The following is a 23,754-nucleotide window of genomic DNA, read 5'->3' on the forward strand; positions in this document are numbered from 1 at the left end:
GTGGACAATTTTTGTGTTCATTTCTTTAAAACAGAAAGGTAGGGAACCATGGCATCCATGTTTATATACAGTCATTAGTTGGAAATTTTCTTCCATCATGCTGCTGACAAAGCAAACAGTTTAAGACTAGTTTAGCGTAACCTTTAGAGTAAGCATAGCGGATTTATTGTCGACTAAAGCCTGGGTGCTTTCAAAAGCATTGCATCCAATCGCTGAAAAGACCTGTTCATACTGAAAGAACTGCCTTGACACACTTTTCTCAAGTCCTTTCTGTTGAACTCTCAAACAAGAGAACCGCACATCCCCACTTATTCGATCAATTAATATAGAATACTGTCACTATGAAGTGCAAGTGTGTGCTCTGCATTGAGACTGGTGATGTGGATGAGTGACATGTGATGGACACATTTTTATGGATCTGAACAAAACCAAGATGCTGCAGACCAAACTACAGAGAAGTCCCCTGGTCAATTTTATATAAATACACCCATGAAGATTCAACTCATGTCTTATCTGCTGTATGAGATTGACAACACATAGTTAAATATAAGGGTTTTTTGGTTCTAAGAAAAGAAAAATGAAAAGAGATGAGTGTAGCTTTTATGTAATTACACAGGTTTACAATGTGCTCTTAGTTATTTGATCATAATCTTAGATAACTGAGCAAATGCTGTCATTCTCATAAGACTGAGCAATTGCACCACAAGGTAAGGCTTCATAGTTAGAGGGTGGCGCAACAGTCTAACCTTAAATTAATCAAATATATAAAAATGAAGCCAAAAATGTCTACAAGGCTGTTACAGTAGAGATCAGTGTCAGAGCCAAACTACCCTACTCATTTGGTTGACCCATCCCATTACCTCAAAACAAGTGTCTCAGACCACCTTCATTGAATTTGCAAGAACAGAAGCAGAATGGTGAAGCAGAATTTTTCCACTGGATGTATTTTTATGACAACATTATTTACATTTCCATCAAATTACAGTTTACTAAAGTGTAACCCATAAGGCTTCTGCAAGAGACTCAGCACACACTCTATAAGAAAAAAATGAATTAAACAGTATTTGGACTCCAGTATTTGGTCCAGTTCAGCAATAAAGTTGGCGAGAGCACTGACTAAGACCAAGTACAAACACTACTGAATCCAGCTCATCTATCTACAATAATGTTAGCTGGCTGGCTAACAACTAACCCCACCAGCAAGTCGTTACAACAGCGTTAGAAAAATGTGAGCTGTTCATTGAAACTATGTATATTTTGGTTAAAAGTCTTTACATATACAGCTCTGGCAAAAAATCACTCCAGTTTCTGAATCAGAACATTGTTGTTTTATTCTACGGACAACATTTCTCCCAAAATTTCAATTAAAAAATATTGTCATTTAGAGCATTTATTTGCAGAAAATGTAATGGTTGAAATAACAAAAAAATGCAGAGCTTTCAGACCTCACATATTGCAAAAAAACAAGTTCATATTCATAAAGTTGTAAGAATTCAGAAATCAATATTTGTTGGAATAACCCTGGTTTTTAATCACAGTTTTCATGTATCTTGGCATGTTCTCCTCCACCAGTCTTACACACTGCTTTTGGATCATTTCATGCCACTCCTGGTGCAAAACTTCAAGCAGTTCAGCTTGGTTTGATGGCTTGTGATCATCCATCTTCCTTTTGATTATATTTCAGAGGTTTTCAATTTGGGAAAATCAAAGAAAGTCATAATTTGAAAGTGATCTCTTCTTTTTTTTCCAGAACTGTATGTCTTTTCAACTGGTTAAAAACAACGCCGTTATAACATACATTTCTATGCAATCTATACATAGACAGTATGTTCTTACATAAGCATGTTTTCACTGTTCACCGTTTAACCAGAATGGAATGTAGTTTCAACAAACAGAGGAAAGTCACACTTGACATGTTATGCTAACATTAGATTTACCCTAAAAACATCAGAGAACTTTGTCTAGGTTTGGACTATGAATGTGCCATAAAATGTGCAGTGTTTGTTTTTTTCTTGGTTTAACACAACAGTATTTAACACAATCCGTTATCAAGAGCATCATGCTCATCTCTACTGACTGAAAAACACACATACAGCTGTTCATCAATATCATCAGTACATTCAGTCCAGTGAGTGAACTGAGCGTATGAACACATCAATCGATGGTATTTCTGATTTTTTCTGTTTCAGCATATCACTCAGTCGAAGCTTCATTACCAGAACAAGAGCACAATAACGGCTGTAATCGGTGTAATAGGTGACTGCAGCATGATGAGAACATAAGATTAATTGCAGAGGGCTGTCAGTGGAGGTCAGAAGGTCAGTAATGGAGATCCCAGCACAGCATGGGAGAAGAGTGACGTCCACAGACTGCACTGGTGCTGCATTCATCCTGCGCTGCTGTAATTACGCCGATGATGCCTTATGTCATCTCCTCTCAGCTGAGAAGAATGATCCATCTCATTAGTCATCTCGGCAGAGATCCCCACACTGCATATGCAGAGTGATTTCATTGTAAAACGCTGTATCTGACAGTTTAGCAGGTTAAATACACAGTGTAATTTAGAAATGTAAATCTTTATTACAGTTTTTCTTTTTTAAATATACAGATATAATTAACAACAGGGTTTCACAGCATTATGATGTTTTGTTATGTATATGATTGTATGCGGGTACTGTTAGGATTATGATAATGGGCAGAATTCTGATAAGATGTGTTTCTGCTTTCCCAAATGCGTAGATTTTCCACTTTTTAATACAAATGTGAAAGCCACTGTTATATAATGTATGTATGAATTATATCATGATGAATATATAGGTTACTTTATGGTGAGTGAGTGGATTTTTCTGTTAAAAATGTATAGATTAAATCACGATGAATGTGTGAATTATACTTTTAAGAATCTATAGATTATATTATGACTATATCAGGATGAATGTATGAATAATACTGTTAAGAATATAGTAATTAAATCATAATTAATTTATGGATTATATTATGATGAATGTATGGATCATGATCCACGATCACATCATGGTAAAAGTGTAAAATGTGTGTTGATTACATTGCAATGAATATGTGTATTTTACTGTTATGATAAATGTTATGATTTGATAAACAATGAGGGAAGCCTGGACTATTCACGCAGATTATTGTGACATTTATTATGACATATTATTATATGAATAGCTTTGATCCTGTGATTTCAGCTGTTATTACTATGTGTCGGGTCAGCAGTTGTGTGATGCATGTGCAGATTTCTGATACATGAATATGTAAATGTGTTACTGTACATATTTACTGTAAATGTGTTTGATGGATTACAGGGCAAAGCTGGTCAGTCACGCCCTAACTCTCCTGCATGCTGATCTGTCTGTGAATACTGAGCCCCCCCCAACATCCTTCCCTCCCTCATCCCCCCATCCCTCCATCCCTCCTTCTCTCCCTCCCCATCTGAGACTGAACTTCACTCTTCACCTCCTGCAGCATGGACGGGGTTAAGCGCGCCTCGCTCGCGCTGCCAAACATTTGCACAGTGCGGGTGCCACCGTGGGAGTTCAGCAGGGGGACGCCCGCGCGCTCTTCCCGGACGGATTTCCGCGGCGCTTTGGATTACTCTTGTCCAGCTTTTCAGTCCGCTATTCTCGTGCGTAAAGAAATGTCCTGCGCGGCTGGGGAAGATGGATCGTGACGCGCGAGGACGGAGCTGAGCCGCGAGCGCGGACGCGGTGCAGTTTGGCGCTGATATTGTTTTTCTATTACTCTTTTTTTGTTGTTGTTCTGTTAGCTTTTTTTGCGCTTGAATCGGAGGATGCAAACGCTTTTTGGTGCGCGCTGCTGCGGCGTTTTGCACGCGGCTGTTTTTTGCGCATTTGGCACACGGGCGAAATTAATGCTTAGAATAAAATTTAAACCGCAAAAAATTATGTGATTTTTTTTTATCATTTCTGCAAAGAGATGCAAAACGACGCTGCTTTTGAGCACACGTGCAGCGCGCGCGCGGAAATACTCTCGGCAACTTTAGTTATTCTCTGTTATTGTTTTTCTTTTTTTTCTTTTTTTGGTCTTTCTCTTTTTTGCACGGAGGCGCACCGAGGCGAACGAACCGAGGTGCGGACGGCGGAGCTGCCGGTGTTTGGTTGTTGCTTTGCTCGCTTGGACCCCCGGCATCTTGGCCGCTGGGGACGTCGTGGTCGTTGTGGACGTCGTGGTCATCTTTTTTTCCCACCGCCCACCCTTCTTCCACATTTCTGGCTCGCGCTGAGCAATGACGGCTCGCGGGCTCGCGCTGCTGGCCCTGCTGCTGCTGTTGGTACCCTTCCTCGTGCTCCTTCTTGCCCCCGCCACCTGCCTCGCGCACCCGCAGCCGTGCCAGGTGCTCAAGCTCGTCGGTCACACGGTGCGTGTCGGAGCCTTGCACCTGCAGCCGCGCGCGCTCCGGCATCATCAACAGCAGCAACAACAGTATCAGCACCAGCAGCAGCATCAGTCGCAGCATTCTGCCGTTCCCAGGAGGAAAACTTTGGACCACGACTGGGAGCGGGACTGGGACCGCGACTGGGAACGGGACTGGGACCGAGACCTGGAGTCGGGGGTGGTCGCCAGAAGCGTGAACGAGCTGGGCGCACGAGCCATCAGGGGTAGAGGCTCGAGCCACAAAGGCGCGAAAAGTAAGAACGCACTCAAACAAGTGGAGTCGGAGAGCGCGTTCCTGCCCCGGGACTCCATTCTGCTCGCCACCGAGACGCTCAACCGCCTGCCCGGCCTGCTGCCCTACAACCTGTCGCTGGAGATCGTGATGGCGGTGGAGGCTGGTCTCGGGGAGCTGCCGGCCTTCTCCTTCCCGTCCTCCTCCTCACCCTCCTCCACCCCGGCCTGCACCGACCCCGTCTCCTTCCTGCACAGCGTCTGCCACACGGTCATCGTCCAGGGGGTCTCTGCCATCATGGCGTTCCCTCAGAACAGGGACGAGTTGGTCAAGCTGGAGTTTATCTCGACGTCGCTTCAGATTCCGGTCGTCAGCGTCGTTCAGAGGGAGTTTAGGCGACAGAGTAAGGTAGGAGGACTTGTTTTGGTGGTGGGGGTTTACCAGGTTCAAATGGGTTTACCGGGTGTTACCTGGGTTTTCTGAGACTACAGTTGTGTAGTTTGATTAAAGGATGTTTAACATGTTTTAACTGGTTTTCTTACACATTATCAGGGTCAAATGGGGGTTTACCAGGTGTTACCAGGTTTTCTGAGACCCTACAGTTGTTATTTAAAATTAAAGGATGTTTACTGGGTTTTACCTGGTTTTCTGACACATTACAATTGTTTACCTACAATTATTTAGTAGGGTTTTTGAACACCCTGCATATGTTTAAAAGGATTAGAGGATGTTATCCAGGTTTTATAACACACCAGGATTAAAGGATGTTTAGCACGTTTTACCTGGTTTTCTGACACGTTACAGTTGTTTAGCTACAGTTGTTTATCAGGGGGTTTTCCGGGCGTTACCAGGTTTTTGAACACACTGCAGCTGTTTTACAGGATTAGAGGATGTTTGCCAGGTTTTCTGACACATTACATTTTTGACCAGGATTAAAGGATGTCTACCAGATTTTACCTGGCTTTCTGACAACTTACAGTTGTTTACCTACACTTGTTTATCGGGGTCAAAGGGGGGTTTACCGGGTGTTACCAGGTTTTTGGATACACTACTGTTGATTAACAGGGTAAAAATATTTGACCAGGGTTTTCTGAGACCCTTGTACGATTAAAAAATGTTTTACCATGTGTTACCTGGTTTTCTGAGTGGTTTTCTGAGACATTAAAGTTGTTCAGCAGGAATTTACCAGAACTGAAGGATGTTCACCTGGTTTTCTGACATACTACAATTGTTTATCATGATTTCACCAGAATTTATAGATGTTTACTAGGTTTTAAGTGGTTTTCTGAGACATTAAAGTTGTTTATTAGGGTCAAATAGGGTTTACTGGGTGCCAGGTTTCCTTAGACCCTACAGTTGTTTAGCAGGATTAAAGAATGTTTACCATGTTTTACCTGGTTTTATGACACATTACAGTTTTTTAACTACCAGATTTTTAAGAGGTTTTCTGAGACTCAACGGTTGTTTACAATGAACTTTTCTCCTCAGGAAAACTGAGCTCATAGTTCTGATCAAAAAAACATACCACAAAAAATTTAGATAAGATAAGATAACATATATAAGATAAGATATATAAGATAACTTATATAAATAGATAAATATAGAACTTATACAATGTCACTTTTGTCACTTGTCACAATAATTACATCATATTTGTAAATATTAAGTAAACTACTTGATTGGAACAGAGCAACTGTCCTTCAAATTGTGTGAAAAATTAATGATAAATGGAAAACAGAAATACTTCAAATGACCAGGAGCAAAAAAGAAAAACATGGTAACTTACACTGGAAATTGTGTAAAGTTACAGTTTTGAAGATGCATGTTTTTCTTTGCACAGTGAGGATATGGTGGACATGACCTCACTGTTTTTTGACCTACATATTACACAGTGTGTTTACTATTAAGGGGTAAGCTTATTATAGTAAATAAGTGAGTATGCTGACTTTTTAAAATGTTTTATGTTTTATTTAAATTTATTAAGGATATTTTTGTATTGTAATTCCAGTGTCTGAAAATGTATCATGACGAAAAGTACATTGGTCTTTTACAGTTCAAAAATAGGGTGTTTATTAAAAAATATTTTATGCCAATATATATCGTCAGTTATTAATAGTGAAGTCACAGGCCTGGTTGTTTTTGCTATCTCCATTTCTGCTGTGTTTTTCATTGTTAGCATATCATTCCATGACTAATAAACCAACAGAAATGGTTTCATTTTCATTGTAAAGAACCTTTTTCCAGGTAAAGAACATGTGTGTTATTTTGGAGGTTCTATTAAATTCCTTTTATGAGGATTATAAGATGTTATTAATCACTCAGGTTGTTAAGGAAAGTTCAGGTGTGCTGTGATTGATGTTTCCCGAGATCATTGGTATTGAATTTTATCAGTATTGGGTAGCAGTAAGTTACAGTCGGTTCAATTTAATCTTGACATCAATGTGATGATGGGAAACATATATAGGTTGAGGTATGGTTGGGCTGTGACTGTAAATCTGAGTGTAAAGAATTTCATATTTTTTCTTTGTTAAAATTTCGCTCCTTCAATTTACACACAATTCAGAAACTATTCATTGTTTCTTTTGGTTTTAAAAAATAGTATATGTTTACTCTTGGTGAAGGGAGCAACATTGCTGTGAGGATTTCATTGCATTGAGCCACAAGAGAGAGAAGAAATTAGTAGTGAGGTCAGGATGTTGGATGATTTTCACCCCCAGCTTATTCCCAATTCCCTAAGTCATCCTAAAAATATATGGAGCACCAACTCTACCTCTTCACAACGTTACAATTGATGCTCTCAAACACTTTATTAAGAGACAAGAAATTATACTCTTAATTCACTCTTGATGAGTTCAGCACAGATGTTAACTGAAAGCTGTTAACATTCCAGGTGACTCTACCTCATAAAGCTGACTGAGTAAATCCAGCAGAGATGTGTAAAGCTGAGCTGTATCTAAGCAAGAAGAGCTACTTTAAAGCGTTTAAAATACTGTACAGGACAAAAGTTTGGACACACCTCCTCATTCAATGCCTTTTCTTTATTTTCATGACTATTTACATTGTAGATTCTCACTGAAGGCATCAAAACTATGAATGAACACATGTGGAGTTTTATGTACTTAACAAAAAATGACCTGGCCTCCACAGTCACCGGACCTGAACCCAATCCAGATGGTTTGGGGTGAGCTGGACCACAGAGTGAAGAAGGCAAAGGGGCAACAAGTGCTAATAAACACCTCTGGGAACTCTTTCATTTCCTTCAAGACTGTTGGAAAACCATTTCAGGTGACCACCTCTTGAAGCTCATTGAGAGAATGATGCCAAGTGTGTGCAAAGCAGTAATCAGAGCAAAGGGTGGCTATTTTCAAGAAACTAGAATATATTTTTATGCCTTTTGTTTGTTAAGTACATAACTCCACATGTGTTCAATCATAGTTGTGATACCTTCAGTGAGAATCAACAATGTAAATAGAAAACATGAAAATCATGAAAATAAAGAAAACACAATGAAAAAGAGAAGGTGTGTCCAAACTTTGGGCCTGTACTGAATAAAACATATTCTGGTTTGTTTAATATTTTTTTGTTTACTGAATAATTAAAATAATAAACAAAAAAACTAAATTTTTGGTGTATCCAAGCCTTTGCCTGGTCTTTACATCCTATCACCTAGGCATTTAATTGTATTGTTGGCTAAGTTTTATGGACACATGAATTGTGAATATACTCGAGGACTGACCGCTGGTGTCATGGTTAAGTTCTCTGTTGGATTTCCTGTCAGTTATTTTTGGGTGCATCAATTGTGTAAATGGATGAACCACAGAGGAGCGTAATGCATATGCATGAACTGGGGGCTCAACATCTGCTGCAGCGTTCGCTGTGGTAATACAACAGGTTGGGAACCCCAGAGGCTGATTAAGGATGAATGCCATTAGATTCACCATTAGATTATCAGTCCTGTTTATTAAGTACCAGCAGACAAACTGGATTTTTTGCTTAATGATGTAAAAGAGTAGAAACCAACGAAAGTGAACGTGCAATGGCAGTGTAATAGAACTGACCAGACATTTTCTTTTTTTTTTGATGTATTGATTACTGCTATAGAGGATTGCCTTGGTATAAAAATTTAACAGGCGATACTCTCTCTTTCTCTCTCTCTCTGTCGAAATTACCAGAGTATATAATATTTCACATTTTCTACTCTAGTTGTTGTTCTTCTTTTTCATTTCTTTGAATGCACAGTCCAATCAGAATATTATGACTACCTCCTCTTTTGGATCAGACACAGCAGTGCTGCTGGAGTTTTTAAACACTGTGTTTACTCGCTGCCCAACACTACATTAAAGAGTCCTGCAACCAGTGGCCCTACCTCTATTGAACACACCCTCTTGTGCTCTATTCCAACAGGACGATGTTCGCCCACATTAGGGATGCACAATATATCGTTTAAGCACCGCCATCAAGATGTGCGCATGCGCAATAGTCACATCGCAGGACGTGCACAGTTTTGCGGTGCAGATATTTCCAGTTACAGCTGAATTCACGCTTTTAATCCCAGAAAAACGCTCTTATTTACCGTTTAAAAGACATGTAAATGCTTGATTAAGGGGTCGATTACTGTTGTTTTGTTGTTTTTTTAGTGTATAGGGTAGCATTAAGGTGTACACAATATGTGCATCAATGTGCAAAGTAGTAAATGTACAATATATTTCAAGTGTTTATAAAAAAATCGTTTAGAACACAAACTTAAAAGTTGTACAAAAAAGCACTGAAAAGTACAATCTTATGCTTTTATGTTGTGTTTAAATATAGTTTAATTACAACTGAAATATACATAAGTTGCCAAACGTTGTAACAAAATAGTACATTTAATATGTATTTAGGTACAACTTTTAATTTTAAAAAGTATGTACTTTTTAAATACACTTTTCTTTTACAAGGGATGTCAAGATGTGGCCTTAAAGACACAGATACTATGGTATGGTGAGCCACATTGCCAGTAGTGTGTAATATACTAAATGTTACACAATACTTCTATATATGTAGCGCAATAATAACTGCGCTTATCGGCCTAAATTGTTTTATTATTCATTATTCCTGGTAACTTTTATCTTCCTTCCAAATAGTATTACATACAATCTGACACTTCCTTCTGGGTGGGATGAGTCCATAGCTTCCCAGATGCGGTGATGTAATATGAAGTGCAGTTGCTACAGTGTAGTTATTGCAGTATAAAGAAAAAGACAGAATTTTGGTCTTGGATCTATCTCTGGAACCTTCCAAAGGAACTAGACAATCAAAATGAATGGTAAAAAGTGTAAAATGTGTATATAGTTTTAGCAAAATTGTACAAGATGTGATTTTCATTACCAATGAAATGAGCTTTAAATCACCACAGGCTACGGGGTATAAACCCCCCATGATTGGGGCTGTAGAGCAGTGGAACTGCGTTCTCTGGTGTGATGGAGCTCCATCCAGTACCTCAGGGATCCAGGATGTACTTACATTAGTGTGAACCCTTTCACAGAACAGTACAGGCTGTTACTGCAGTATTAAGGGTACAACCTCACTATTAATATAACCCTTTATTTCAGAAGAACTGTTGGCTCAGCACAGCTACATATGTTTAATATATAATGTATATCTTAAAGGCATAATAACAGAAACGTCCTGTTCAATTCTAGAGCATAAGGAGAATAGTAGGGAACAGGAACTGCACAGATGTTTAAGGCAGATGTTATGAGGAAAAAGTGAGCATTCAAGTCTAAATAAAGACTAAGACCAGGACTCATTGAATTTGAGTCAAGGCTAGGGCTTTTAGTAGTGAAACCAACTCAAGACCAAGGCTGTTACACTTTGAGTTTGACCAGGACTCATTGAGTCAAGACTACGACCAGGACTTGTTGAGTCTGAGTCAATACCAAGGTTTTTAGTAGTCAATCCAACTCAAGACTAAGACTGTTCCACAAGTTTGAGTCAAGACCAAGATCAGAACTCATGGAGTTTGAGTCAAAACCATGACCCTTAGTAGTCAAGTCTGAATACAGACTGAGACCAGGACTCATTGAGTCCGAGTCAAGGCCATGAAAGGGAATCAATCTGAACCAAGACTGAAACCAAAACACACTGAGAGTCACAGTCTGAGTCAAGACCTACTGAGTCCTACAGTCTGAGTCAAGATTTCTACTAGTGATTTTTACTAGTCATGTTTAAGTCAAAGACCAAATCCAAGTCAAGACCAAGACAGGACACATCAAATCATTAAGTCAATTAGACGTTTTATGGTTGAGTCTAAATCTAGGCAAAAATCAGAATACATAATCAGAATAAGAGTCAAGACCAAGATTTGTAGGAGTCTGAGTCAATTTATTGTACATTCATTATCATTCCTTACACATGATAAATATTAAGAGATAATATTGCATAGATATAGATATTGCATAAACAAAAAATGCAGAGCTTTCAGACCTCAAATAATGGAAAGAAAACAATTTCATATTCATAAAGTTTTAAGAGTTCAGAAATGAGCATTTGGTGGAATAATCCTGTTTTTTAATCACAGTTTTTTTCATGCATCTTGGCATCATGTTCTCCTCCACCAGTCTTACACACTGCTTTTGGATAACTTTATGCCTTTACTCCTGGTGCAAAAATTCAAGCAGTTCAGTTTGGTTTGATGGCTTGTGATCATCCATCTCCCTCTTGATTAAATTCCAGAGGTTTTCAATTTGGTAAAATCAAAGACACTCATCTTTTTAAGTGGTTACTTATTTTATATATTTTTTCCAGAAAGTAAACCTGCCTGTGTCTCTGACTGATTTCCTGCAAATTCCCCACAGGCCATATTCCAGACTGTCAGATGAAGTTAGCACCATCTTCTGGTCATTTAGGTCTGTGTCAACATGCGTCCAGGTGAAACCTGGCACAACCTAGGTTCATTAAAACGGTCTGAAGATGCGTCTGACAGATATATAAATAAGAGTTAATCCCTGTGAGTGCTGGGTGAAGGCTGCTGTTGACCTTTGGTGTTTGGTATTATCTGTTAGAAGCTGGCGGCTCCTGTTTTTACGTCCTTGACCTCTGCGCTGACTGAAGGCAGAAATGAGCGCTGGGTGTTTTAAACACTGCTGAAAGATACTTGAGCTGAGCTTTTTTTCTGTTTATTCGCTTCAGATTATCTTAATTCGATGTGTATTTATCCTGAAATAAGGGAAAAAAATATGATTTTGTCTAAATAAAAGCATATGAGTAGTTTTAGCAGCATTGGAAAATTGGACAGGATCTGTAACTGGTCTACTGTAATGTGGATTGACATGGTTAGTTAAAGGGGTGAGAACTTACATCACAGTGGTGTTGCAGAATGATGTAACACAAATATGACATGACAGTTAAAAGCAGTTTTCAGTTTATACAAGGAATATGGGCAGAATATGTTTGGAGTTAAATAGAACAGGGAAAAAGATTCCAGGAGGATGTCTTCTAAGACGATATCTGAGACTATAGAACTAGGGATGCATATTACACAGCTTTGGAAAAAATTAAGAGACCACTTCAGTTTTTGAATTAGTTTCTCTGATTTAGCTATTTATAGGTATATATTTGAGTAAAATGAACAATGGTGTTTCATTCTATAAACTACAGACAACATTCCTCCCAAATTCAAAATAAAAATATTGTCATTTAGAGCACTAATTTGCAAAAAAAAAAAGAGAAATGGCTGAAACATAAATAACAAAAAAGGTTGCAGAGCTTTCAGACCTCAAATAATGCAAAGAAAACAAGTTCATATCAAGAAATCAATCACAGTTTTCATGCATCTAGGTATCATGTTCTCCTCCACCAGTCTTACACACTGCTTTTGGATAACTTTATGCCTTTACTCCTGGTGCAAAAATTCAAGCAGTTCAGCTTGGTTTGATGGCTTGTGATCATCCATCTTCCTCTTGATTATATTCCAAATGAAACACAGAGTAAAACAGAGTCAACCGGAGATCCGATTTAAACCTACAGCTACTTACACAAGATAGCTAACACAAACTAGCTCTGCAAGCAAAGCAAACAGAGCTGTTAGCTCCACCTTAGCTAGTGAAGTCACTGGTTGACATAGACACCCTAAAGTCTCTCTGATCAACTCGTATTTCTGAGGATTTTTTTTTTACAAGCTACTGTAGACAAGGGAGGCTGAGAAACAGTTTGATGTGCAGCATCATATATAACTCAGAGAGACCTATAGTATTATACAAAGAATAAGAAAAAGGTTATTTTAGCGGAATGAGACCTTTTAGTTTTCAGGCATATCGTCCAGCCCTATATCTACTAGAAATAATGCAGATTGAAGCAGTTAGTGGATTCAGCGCTTTTTTGTAAAATCCTCTTTTTTTCTATTCCAATATTCTGTGATTTACTGTATGTTTTAATGAGCAGAGTTATAATAATGTGAGAGGTTTTTAACAGAGCGTAATTTTTTTAATTGTTAATAAAACGAACACCTCAGTGATTTAATATCAGGGGATTGTTTTGACAGTTATCAGAGAGCGAGCAAAGCTTAATTGACTCGGCTAATTAGCATATAACAAACAGACAAAGCCATCTTCAGACCAAATTCATCATCCGAGCTGAAGCACATGTCAAACATAGCTTTAGTTTCTTGTGTGAAAGAGATGGAACATTAGTTATTCCTCGCATATGTTTAATCAGAGCGGGAGTCCACAGGTAAAATCAGGTAAAACTTGGGATTGGATGGATGCTTAAATATTCACAGAGATTGTTGTTGGTAATTACAGTTCTGTGGAACAGCGTGTCCAGGTGGTATTCTTCATAATAATTCGTAATAAGGTGGAAATAAATCTTTTTTTTTTTTTTTGTTATGACTTGTTGAAAGAAATCCATGAGAAACATTTCTCTAATCACTTAGCATTAGCCGGTTTTCTGCTGTCACTTAAACGCAGCCCCCGAGGGAAATTAAACAGAAACATTTCATCTCAGCGTCTCTGTGAAGGACTTCTTCTTCTTAGTGGAGTGTTAGGAGGTGATTGAGTGAGTATTATTATGCTGACCCAGGAGACCTTCAGGTTTAGATACAGTATCATAGAGTATGGCTGAAATGGTACCCAAAAGTCATGGTTTAGATTGTACTGCAGTTTGGCCCATAAGGTTTAGTACAAATATATTACAATAGAAATTTATTAGAAATTTGTTATACAAGGTGTATAGCTCTGGAAAAAGACCACTTAAAAATAATGAATTGATCACAAGCCATCAAACCAAGCTGAACTGCTTGAATTTTTGCACATGGATTGGCATAAAGTTATCCAAAAGCAGTGTGTAAGACTGGTGGAGGAGAACATGCCAAGATGCATTAAAACAGTGATTAAAAACCAGGGTTATTGCACCAAATATTGATTTCTGAACTCTTAAAACTTTAGGATATGAACATGTTTTATTTGCAATATTTGAGGTCTGAAAGCTCTGAATCTTTTTTTTTGTTATTTCAGCCATTTCTCATTTTCTGCAAATAAATACTCTAAATATTTTTTAGTTATGTGGAATTTGTGAGAAATGTTGGTTTATAGAATAAAACAAAAATGTTCAAGTTACTCAAACTTATATGTATAAATAGCAAAATCTGAGAAACTGATTCAGAAAATGAAGCGGCCTCTTCATTTTTTCACAGCTCTTTGTTGCGTAGTGCCCCCTTTAGGTACTTAATAATGCCTGTTGTGTGTCAATTAAACAGTAAAGTTGTTTTAAATTGAATTTAAACGAGAGAAGAGTGAGATAGCAACATGCCAGAAATACACAGAATGAACAAGCATGAATGAGCAGGTCAGTTTCTTTTTTTAATCTGCTAAGCAGTGTTGGACCTGTCCAGGTAGCAGTGCCCATAAAAAATAGCAATCCGCCAAAGTCAGAGCACACCTGGCTCTTAAAGGTAATGGCAAATTGACAAATGACACGCTGATTGGTTTATTTCTCATTATGCCCAAAACACAGCCATGGCATTTTTATGCCGCACAAGGTGTACTTTTGCCATTGTTACGATAGCAAAGACACACTTACATGTTCTAAATCAAGCTGCATGGTGCACATTTTTTCTGGACTGTTTCAAGGACCAAATGCCACATTATTCTGGTAATGACCTGTATATTGTCGCTGTCCAATGAAAAACTTCTTGACTTTCAATAAAAGTTGAAAAAAGAAATTTTGGCACAGTATAAGGGACAGTTTGAGTGTTTAAATTATGTAGTTAATATGAAGTAAAAATGTAACTATTTACATTTCTTTTTCTATATGCTTAAATTTTTTCATGCTGGTGTAACAAGTGAATTTCCCTGATGTGGGATTAAACACATTAAATCTAATCTAATCTCAATCAGCAAAAATGAATATACTTGTTTTTCAGTCTTCTGAATGTGTAATATTGTTTTTCACAGTTTGCTTTTTTAAGCCTGATTGTAAGCCGGCTTCATTTCTCTGTAATGATGATGTTTTCTCTCATTCTCTACCCCAACAGAACGCCCTCCACTTCCAGATGGCCATGATGAACCCCCCAACTCCTCAGGCTGAACTCATCTTCTCCCTCCTGTCCATCAATAACTGGTACGACGTCAGTCTGCTGATGTGTCAAGAACTGAACGTCTCGCGCTTCGTCTTCCTGCTCCGCAACAACACCAAATTTCACCTGGGGTCCGTGGTCAACATCTCCACCAACTCCAGCAACAAGGGGGACTTCCAGACCACCCTGCAGGGCCACCTGGACTCCATCAAGGACTCCACCTCCACCATCGTGACGTTCGGATGTGATATTCGGGACATAAAGAGGATCTTTACCACGGTGCTGAAGTTTGGGTTGATGCTGCCTGACTATCACTGGATTTTAGGCGATTCCCAGAACGTGGAGGAGTTAAGGACCGAGGGGCTGCCAATGGGTCTGCTCGCACACGGGCGAATGAGCCAGCCCTCCCTGGACCACTACGTCCAGGACGCTTTGGAGCTCGTGACCAGAGCCGTGGGGTCTGCTGCCATGGTCTCTCCGGAGCTGGCGCTCATCCCTGGCATCACAAACTGCATGGCTATAGAGGAGAAGAATCTCACCTCAGGAAAATATCTGTCCAGGTAATTTTATACGAGATACAACCTCTGGCTGAGTTTTGCTGCCTGGTGTTTAGAGCTTGACTTAATGGATTTTCTGCTGAAAAATACAGGGAAATACAGCATCTGGGGCAAAGACTGCCTCTATCTGTTTGTTGGTCATTATTTCATTCGTAAAACTAGTACTGTTCAACTTCTTCAATCTGTGGACACATTTCCATGGTGTTAAATATTGCATATTGTATTCTTATCATTGGACAAATTGGATTCTTATCCTGAAAAACTTTTGTAAGGCTTGAAAATACAGCTTTATTCCACCTCACACTACCTCATTCTACCTCTCTTTATCTCACACTACCTCATTCTACCTCTCTCTATCTCACACTACCTCATTCTACCTCTCTCTATCTCACACTACCTCATTCTACCTCTCTCTTTCTCACGCTACCTCATTCTACCTCTCTTTATCTCACACTACCTCTTTCTACCTCTCTCTATCTCACACTACCTCATTCTACCTCTCTCTATCTCACACTACCTCATTCTACCTCTCTCTATCTCACACTACCTTGATTTACCTCACTTTACTTCACTCTATCTCACTGTGCCTATGTCTGCCTTACACTACCTCACTCTGCTTAACTTTGCCTTGCTAACTCACTATACCTCTATACTCTGTGTCTGACTTCACCTCTTGCTACCTCACTCTACTTTTTTATATCCCGCTCTACCTCTGTCTAACTCTCTCTATCTCACTCGAACTACCTTCACGCTGCCTTGCTTTAAACTCACTATACCTCACACTATATCTGACTCTACCTCTTTCTTCCTCACTCTACTCCCTTTTATCTCACTCTACTTCTCTCTATCTCACTCTACCGCATTCTACCTCTCTACGTCACTTTTGCTCAATGTACCTCACTCTACTTCACTCTACCTCTCTCTATCTCACTCTACTTCTGTCCACTGCTCTCTCTCACCATATAACATTCTACCTCTCTTTATCTCACTCTACTTCTGTCTACTGCTCTCTATCTCACTCTACTCTCTCTACTGCTCTCTATCTCACTCTACTCTACTGCTCTCTATCTCACTCTACTCTCTCTACTGCTCTCTATCTCACTCTACTCTCTCTACTGCTCTCTATCTCACGCTATAACATTCTACCTCTCTCTATCTCACTCTACTTCTGTCTTACTTCACTCTACTTTACTCTACCTCTCTCTATCTCACTCTACTTCTGTCTTACTTCACTTAACTCTGCCTTGCTACCTTACTTTTCCTCTCTTTTTATTTCACTCTACCTTACTCTGCCTTACTCTACCTCAGTCTACCTCACTCTACCACACTCTCCCTCACTCTACTTCACTCTGTCTGGCTCTACTGAGCTGGAATTCACCCTAACTCACTCTACCTCGGTCTACCTTGTTTTACCTCACTCTGTTTTATTCTGCCTTTACTTCTTTCTACCTCCCTCCACCTCACTCTACCTCTTTCTATCTCAGTCTACCTCTGCCTACCTCACTCTACCTCGCTATATCTCACTCTACCTCTGTCTGCCTCACTCTACTTCACTCAGCCTTGCTCTAACTCACTCAACCTCACTCTACCTCTGTCTGCCTCACTTTTCCTCTCTTTACTTCACTCTACCCCACTCTCCCTCACTCTCACTTTCTTCTGCCTTGCTCTACTTTGCTGTAATTCACCCAAACTCACTCTTTCTCTGTCTATTTCCTTCTGCCTTGCTCTAGTTCAGTCTAACTCAATCTGCCCCATTCTACCTCTGTCTACCTCTTTTTACCTCATTCTGTCTCACTCTACTTTGATCTAACTCACTCTACCTTTGTCTACCTCTTTCTACCTCACTCTGCCTCACTTTTCCTTAATCTGCCTCACTTTGCATCCACCAAATAAAAAAACTCATGTAACAATTTTAAAAGAAAAAGGAGAAATATTCCAGAAATATTTTTACACTAGGAAAAGTTTGCTCCTCTTTATTGTGAGAAATCACATCATGATAATGATGAAATCTGTACAGTCCTATTTAATACACGGATATTCGTTGGACGAGCTCAATAATGAACATAATCTTTCTTCTTTTTCTGAAAAACAACAAAAACATACAACAAACAACAGTCAAAACAACATCACACAGTGTTTTGAAATGCCCCGGACAGCATCTGGGGGCTGCCAGCTCTTTTCCATACATATCACAAGCGGCCTGGCGGAATATAAAATGGCTGACCATGTCCTGTCAAGACAACAGGCCAGATAAGTGCTACTCTGACACAAGGCTATCCTGAAGGAGCGAACAGAATAACATTTCGCCGGTGGCCTTACCCCGGGAGCAGATTCTCAGATAAACACTTCACGCTCGGGGAAATGAGCTGAAGGTTTTACTTAAAGAAAAGGAGAGTTTCTGATAGGCTGGTAAACCGGGCACATGCTTGGACATATAAATTTGTAGTATCTGCAGTAGCAGATTGTGTCTGAGGGTTAGAGGTTAGGTGGAGAAGTGTGTAACCTGTAAAATGTAGAATATAAAAATAAGATAAATCATAAATACAGTATAGTGCAAATGTTTTAGGCACCTGTGGGAATTTCAGTAAAGAAAAATCTTCTTATCTGTGCTGTAAGCGTTTATTAGCTCAGTTAAACACAGAGACTCATTACAATAAATACAAACAGTATTTTTTACAAAAAGCAGAGCTTTTACAGCCCTGTTTACCTTAAAGCATCTCATAATCTCTCCTAATCTGAGTTTAATAGAGTTTAATTTCTAGTTCTCATCATATTAATCAACACCTGGTTTGGTAAATGTGGTAAATCAGGTGAGCTGCTGACGGAACTGAACATAATATACACATGCTGGCTGAGGAGCATCCAGGAGAAATCTGAAATCTCTACACTTTGTTCTTCAGCTTGGCTCACAGGATACAACATACTAAGTTAAAAATGAGAATTCCTTGTTATGTTTTACTGTATTTATGTTTATTTGCATCTGTTCAAATCATATGTGGTGCTTTTTTCAGGTAAAACACTTATATTGCTGAGATAAATGGATTTTGGTGCCTAAAACTTTAACAGAGTATTGTATATTTTTTGTATTTTTTTTTAGTATTGCAATATGAGCAATATATGGATATCAGAAATAGGTGGATTTGTCTCCCTCAAAAATGATACCGCAGAAAAAGCAGAAACTATTTTAAAATACATTTTTATTTTGAAAGCGTGACAAAATCTGCACCTCCACCATGAAAAACAGTTAGCTTAAAAAGTTAGCTTTTATCAAAATGATAGTGTGTACGCGCTGCGGAGAGGGGGTGCATTTCATGGTGGGGGTGCAGATTATGTCAGTACTTTGGTGGTAAATTCAGCGCCCCCGCCAGTATAAGCACCCCCTCACGGGAAAGGCTGCAGGTGACGTTTCTTTCTCCTTATATCCCTCATCCGTTCTCCCCCAGCATTCCAAAATACAGCACTTTTAGCCAATGTATTTTTACACCATGAACAAACTTAAAGTAGCTCCACACTTTATTGGTAGAATTCTGAGGCACTGATAACTTTAAAATGCACAGGTAGTTTATAAATGAAGACTTCAAATTAAATTACGGTAAGGCGACTGACAAGCACAAATTAATTTATTTAGTTAGTAAATGCATGAATTTCTGCTGCTGCTAAAAATATCTTTATTCATGTGATCACAAAATACATTTTTGCAATCAGTTTCCGTATACTACCTATTCTGTCTTTTTTTTGATAAACTGCTTGTGCACTTTCAGAGTTCTCAGTGCTTTAATTTAAAAACAGTCAAAATAGAGATTTCTTTGCATGGGCAATGCTATGCCCCTATTACTAGCATTGTAAGCCTGTTGTGAGCATTGGCTAAAAGTACTGTAATTTCAGAATGCTGGGAGTGAACAGAGTTTGGCTATTTGACAAAAGTTTTTACTCATCATCTTGTTTCACTACACATCAAATTCATTTCACACTGGACTTCTCCTTTAATTTGTACTTGCAACACACTACACAACTAATAGGGACAGAAACACATCTGCAATTAATAATTATTTTGGTATTCAATTAATCTAAATAGTCGATTAGTCCATTAATCATGCCATGCCCTTTATATCTCTGCTTCCCTTGGGTACGGCTTCTGTTCCTATCTTTCGCTGTCACTTCAAAATTATAGAAACAGCTGACCACTGGATTTATATGCCCTTTAATGTCCTTTTAAATGCATTTCTGTCACCAACACTTTATTCAATTAACGATTAGTTGACACTGAAATTCGGAGCCGACAGTTTTTTACTTAATTGATTTTATTATTGCAGCCATAATCAGCAACATAAAGGGGTCCTAAAATTATCTTATTGTTTATTATCGCAATTACTGAAAAAAGGCGATATATTACAATAAAGATAATGTAATGATTCCTTCCAGTTTTAGAAAAGACAGATTGCTTTTGATTGCACTGTTCTCTCTCTCTATATCTTCTAAAAATGATCTCCTCTGCGTCTGAAGGGAGTAAGATGTGATTGAGGTCAAAATGCGCTCTATACGGATAAGCCCAGAGGAGGCGAAACAGCAGAGCCTGGTAGATGGAAAGTATGTATTATCATAGCGAGGAGACAGAAATCTGGCCGGGAAAAAACACAAGGCGCTGTAGAGCGTGACACTTATGCAGGTAGCTGACACAGTCAAAGAAGCAGAATATCAATTGGAGATCCTCAAGATGCAGAGTGTCAAGCAGCCTTCCGACTTGTCCTGTCCAACTGCCACGGGGGCTTCATTACAGATACTCAGCTCATACCCTTCTTATTGCGGATTTAACAAGTGTAAGTTCTGCCTCTGCTGTCGCTGGCAGAAAGAAAAAAACTGTGAACAAAAAAGAGAAAAAGAAATGAAATGTAGAAATGTAGCAAAGGAAAAGACGAGGGCATTGAAACGGCTTCTGAAATCTGAAACGGCCTCCTTTTCTCTTTTTTCAGATTCATGGCGAACACGTCGTTTGATGGACTTAGTGGCTACGTTCACGTTCGAGAGGAATCTACCGTTATCTCCGAAAGCCATCACTTCATCTGGAACCTGCAGCACGACCCCATCGGGAACCCCATGTGGACCCGGCTCGGGTCTTGGAAGCAGGGGAAGGTAGTGATGGACTACGGCGCCTGGTCCACCAACAGACAGTCCTACCCTGGAGGCGACTGGAGGCATTCCTCGAGGCTGCACTTGAGGGTTGTCACCCTAGTGGAGCATCCCTTTGTGTTCACCCGAGAAGTGGACGATGATGGGCAATGCCCTGCAGGGCAGCTTTGCCTGGATCCGCTAACGAACAATACGGCGCTACTGGAGAGCCTCTTCCAGGGCCTTCAAGGGGGAAACGACACCGTTCCAATGGAGTTTAAGAAGTGCTGCTACGGCTACTGCATTGACCTTCTGGAAAAGCTAGCCGAGGACATGGGCTTCGACTTCGACCTCTACATTGTCGGGGACGGAAAATACGGTGCCTACAAGAACGGCCGCTGGACCGGTCTAGTAGGCGACCTCATGAGCGGAGCGGCACATCTGGCGGTCACCTCCTTCAGCATCAACTCTGCTCGCAGCCAGGTGATCGACTTCACCAGCCCCTTCTTCTCCACCAGCTTGGGCATCCTGGTCAGGACTAGAGACACAGCTGCACCAATCGGAGCCTTTATGTGGCCCCTGCACTGGAGTATGTGGCTTGGAATATTCGTGTCCCTGCATGTGACCGCAGTGTTTCTGACCCTGTACGAGTGGAAGAGTCCTTTCGGGATGACGCCGAAGGGACGGAATAGGGATCGCGTCTTTTCCTTCTCCTCAGCTCTTAACGTTTGCTACGCCATCTTATTCGGAAGGACAGCCGCCATTAAGCCGCCAAAGTGCTGGACGGGCCGTTTTCTCATGAACCTCTGGGCTATATTCTGTCTGTTTTGTCTGTCTACATACACGGCCAATCTCGCTGCCGTAATGGTCGGGGAAAAAACTTACGAGCAGCTCTCAGGTATACACGATCCGAAGGTAAGTGCATTATTTTCCTTCCTAAGGCTAGAAATATACTTGCTGCTTTTACTCCATGACTTCACTGACTTCATGCAAGACCTGTTACTGGAGGCTTCCACTAGAGGGCAGTTATATCATCGCAATCTAAGGATGCACACAACCAGAAGTGTCAAGTAATGAAATACAACTATTTTGTTAAAAAAATTATGAGTTTTTCAAAGTTTTTCAACTTTCTGAACTTTTAAATTTCTGATCAATTTAAGTAAAGTATACTAAAAAGAATGTATTACATGCCATCCATGTGTTAAGACAGTTTTTTTATTTTATTTCAGGAATTATAATTTTAGAAATTAAGTAAAGTTTACAAAAAGAAAGAATTGACTGAAGTTCAGTTCACTTATTAAGTCTTGAAACCGAGTTACTTAAATTTATCTGAAATTAAATTTACTTAAAAAAAGCAAATGCAGAAAGTTGTGAAACTTTTTTTAAGTACATTTTTTTCAGTGTAGGTAGAAATTTGAAAATAGAAATAGAAATAGAAAAATCTTTTTTTTGTTTAATTTTTACTTCTACTCCTCACATGCTTTCTCCTATTTCATTTCAGCTTGTTTTCATTATAGCTTCTCAATGCTTAAAAAACCCTATCCAGATAAATCTCTTCATCCAGATAGACTGAATCTAATTGTTGTTGGATGTAGAGAAGTATAATCATATACTGTAACGTTTCGACACCCTATTGGTTTATACTATGATCCATCAGACCTGCACATCATTTTACTTTACTTTTACTGTTATCTTTTTACTTATTTTATATTTTATACTTTTTTACTTTTTATGTGTCAATTTGTTTTTTATGGTATTTTAGGATTTTCTGTTTTACATTTATTGTATTTATATATATTAAATGTTGATTTAAAATTAGTACTTTATCTTTTTACTAATTTATTCCACATTATTTCTAATTTATTACTAAATGTTTTCAATCCCTTTTATGTTGTACATGCTTGGCAACACTGTAAATGAGGGTCACCCTCAGTGTTTTTCCTGAGTGAAAATAAAGGTTGATTGATTGATAGTTTTAAAAACAGCTTGAGTAGATACCTCAACTTCTACAGAGGTACTTTTGACACCTTTGCACACTACCAATGCTCCAAACAGACGCAAAAAACGCAATTCAGCATTCACACACAAATGTATTTTTACCAGCAGCAAGTATATTTCTACCTTAAGAATGATTTCCAAATGAAAATACACTTTCATACATGTTCTAAGGTCAGAACCGATACCTGTACTAATGATAATGGTTCTCTTCTTTAAGCTCCACCATCCATCACAGGGCTTCCGGTTCGGAACAGTGCGAGAGAGCAGTGCTGAGGATTATGTGAAAAAAAGCTTCCCAGAGATGCACGAATACATGAGGCGCTATAATGTCCCTACGACCCCCGATGGAATAGACCACCTTAAGTGAGTCATTATCATTACAGTAAGGGTCATTACTGCATAGATCACAGCTTCAGTGATGTGTGATGTGCTGAGTGTTCATTCTGAAGTTGTCCTCCACCGTGTCCTACATGTCAAGTTAGTGTAATATATTATACAGTATATGACGAGGCTACTGGATAGCATCTACTTAGGAAAGGCTATGAACCTTATATATGACATTATAATACACATGCGCAGGTGCACAGACATCAGAGTCACAGACATCAGAGTCATCACAGAGATTTGTGCCCAACCAGGGGGGAGTGATGCTAAACCCTTTTATCTTAATCCATTTATGAAAGTAGAGTGAATAAATGAACTTAAACCTGCCGTTTGACTGTTTTCTGCTCTAGAGGGGGAAGAGTGTGGGTCTGCTGCTGTTACTGAAAAAAAAAATCATGTGTTCTTCTGTTAGAAGAGACACTAAAAAAGTTAGATAAAAATTTTCATTTTTCAATCTTTTCACTAATTTGGCTAAAGCAGTCAGTTTTTTAGGCATTCAGTCTTTTATG

The 23,754-nt window shown here is 39.2% G+C and overlaps 1 protein-coding gene across 1 annotated transcript in view; it reads left to right on the forward strand.

Moving 5' to 3' along the window:
• The first annotated feature begins 3,508 nt into the window (after positions 1-3,508).
• Positions 3,509-23,754, forward strand: part of grin3a (glutamate receptor, ionotropic, N-methyl-D-aspartate 3A) — a 34,196-nt gene continuing 13,950 nt past the window's right edge. The window contains exons 1-4 of the mRNA XM_015607071.3: positions 3,509-5,056; positions 15,159-15,760; positions 20,728-21,778; positions 23,079-23,224. Coding sequence (XP_015462557.3) covers positions 4,268-5,056; positions 15,159-15,760; positions 20,728-21,778; positions 23,079-23,224 — 2,588 coding nt within the window. The 5' untranslated portion in view covers positions 3,509-4,267. The remainder of the gene's footprint in view (positions 5,057-15,158; positions 15,761-20,727; positions 21,779-23,078; positions 23,225-23,754) is intronic.

This window comes from Astyanax mexicanus, chromosome 20, assembly GCF_023375975.1.
Source record: "Astyanax mexicanus isolate ESR-SI-001 chromosome 20, AstMex3_surface, whole genome shotgun sequence".
NCBI lineage: Eukaryota > Metazoa > Chordata > Actinopteri > Characiformes > Acestrorhamphidae > Astyanax > Astyanax mexicanus.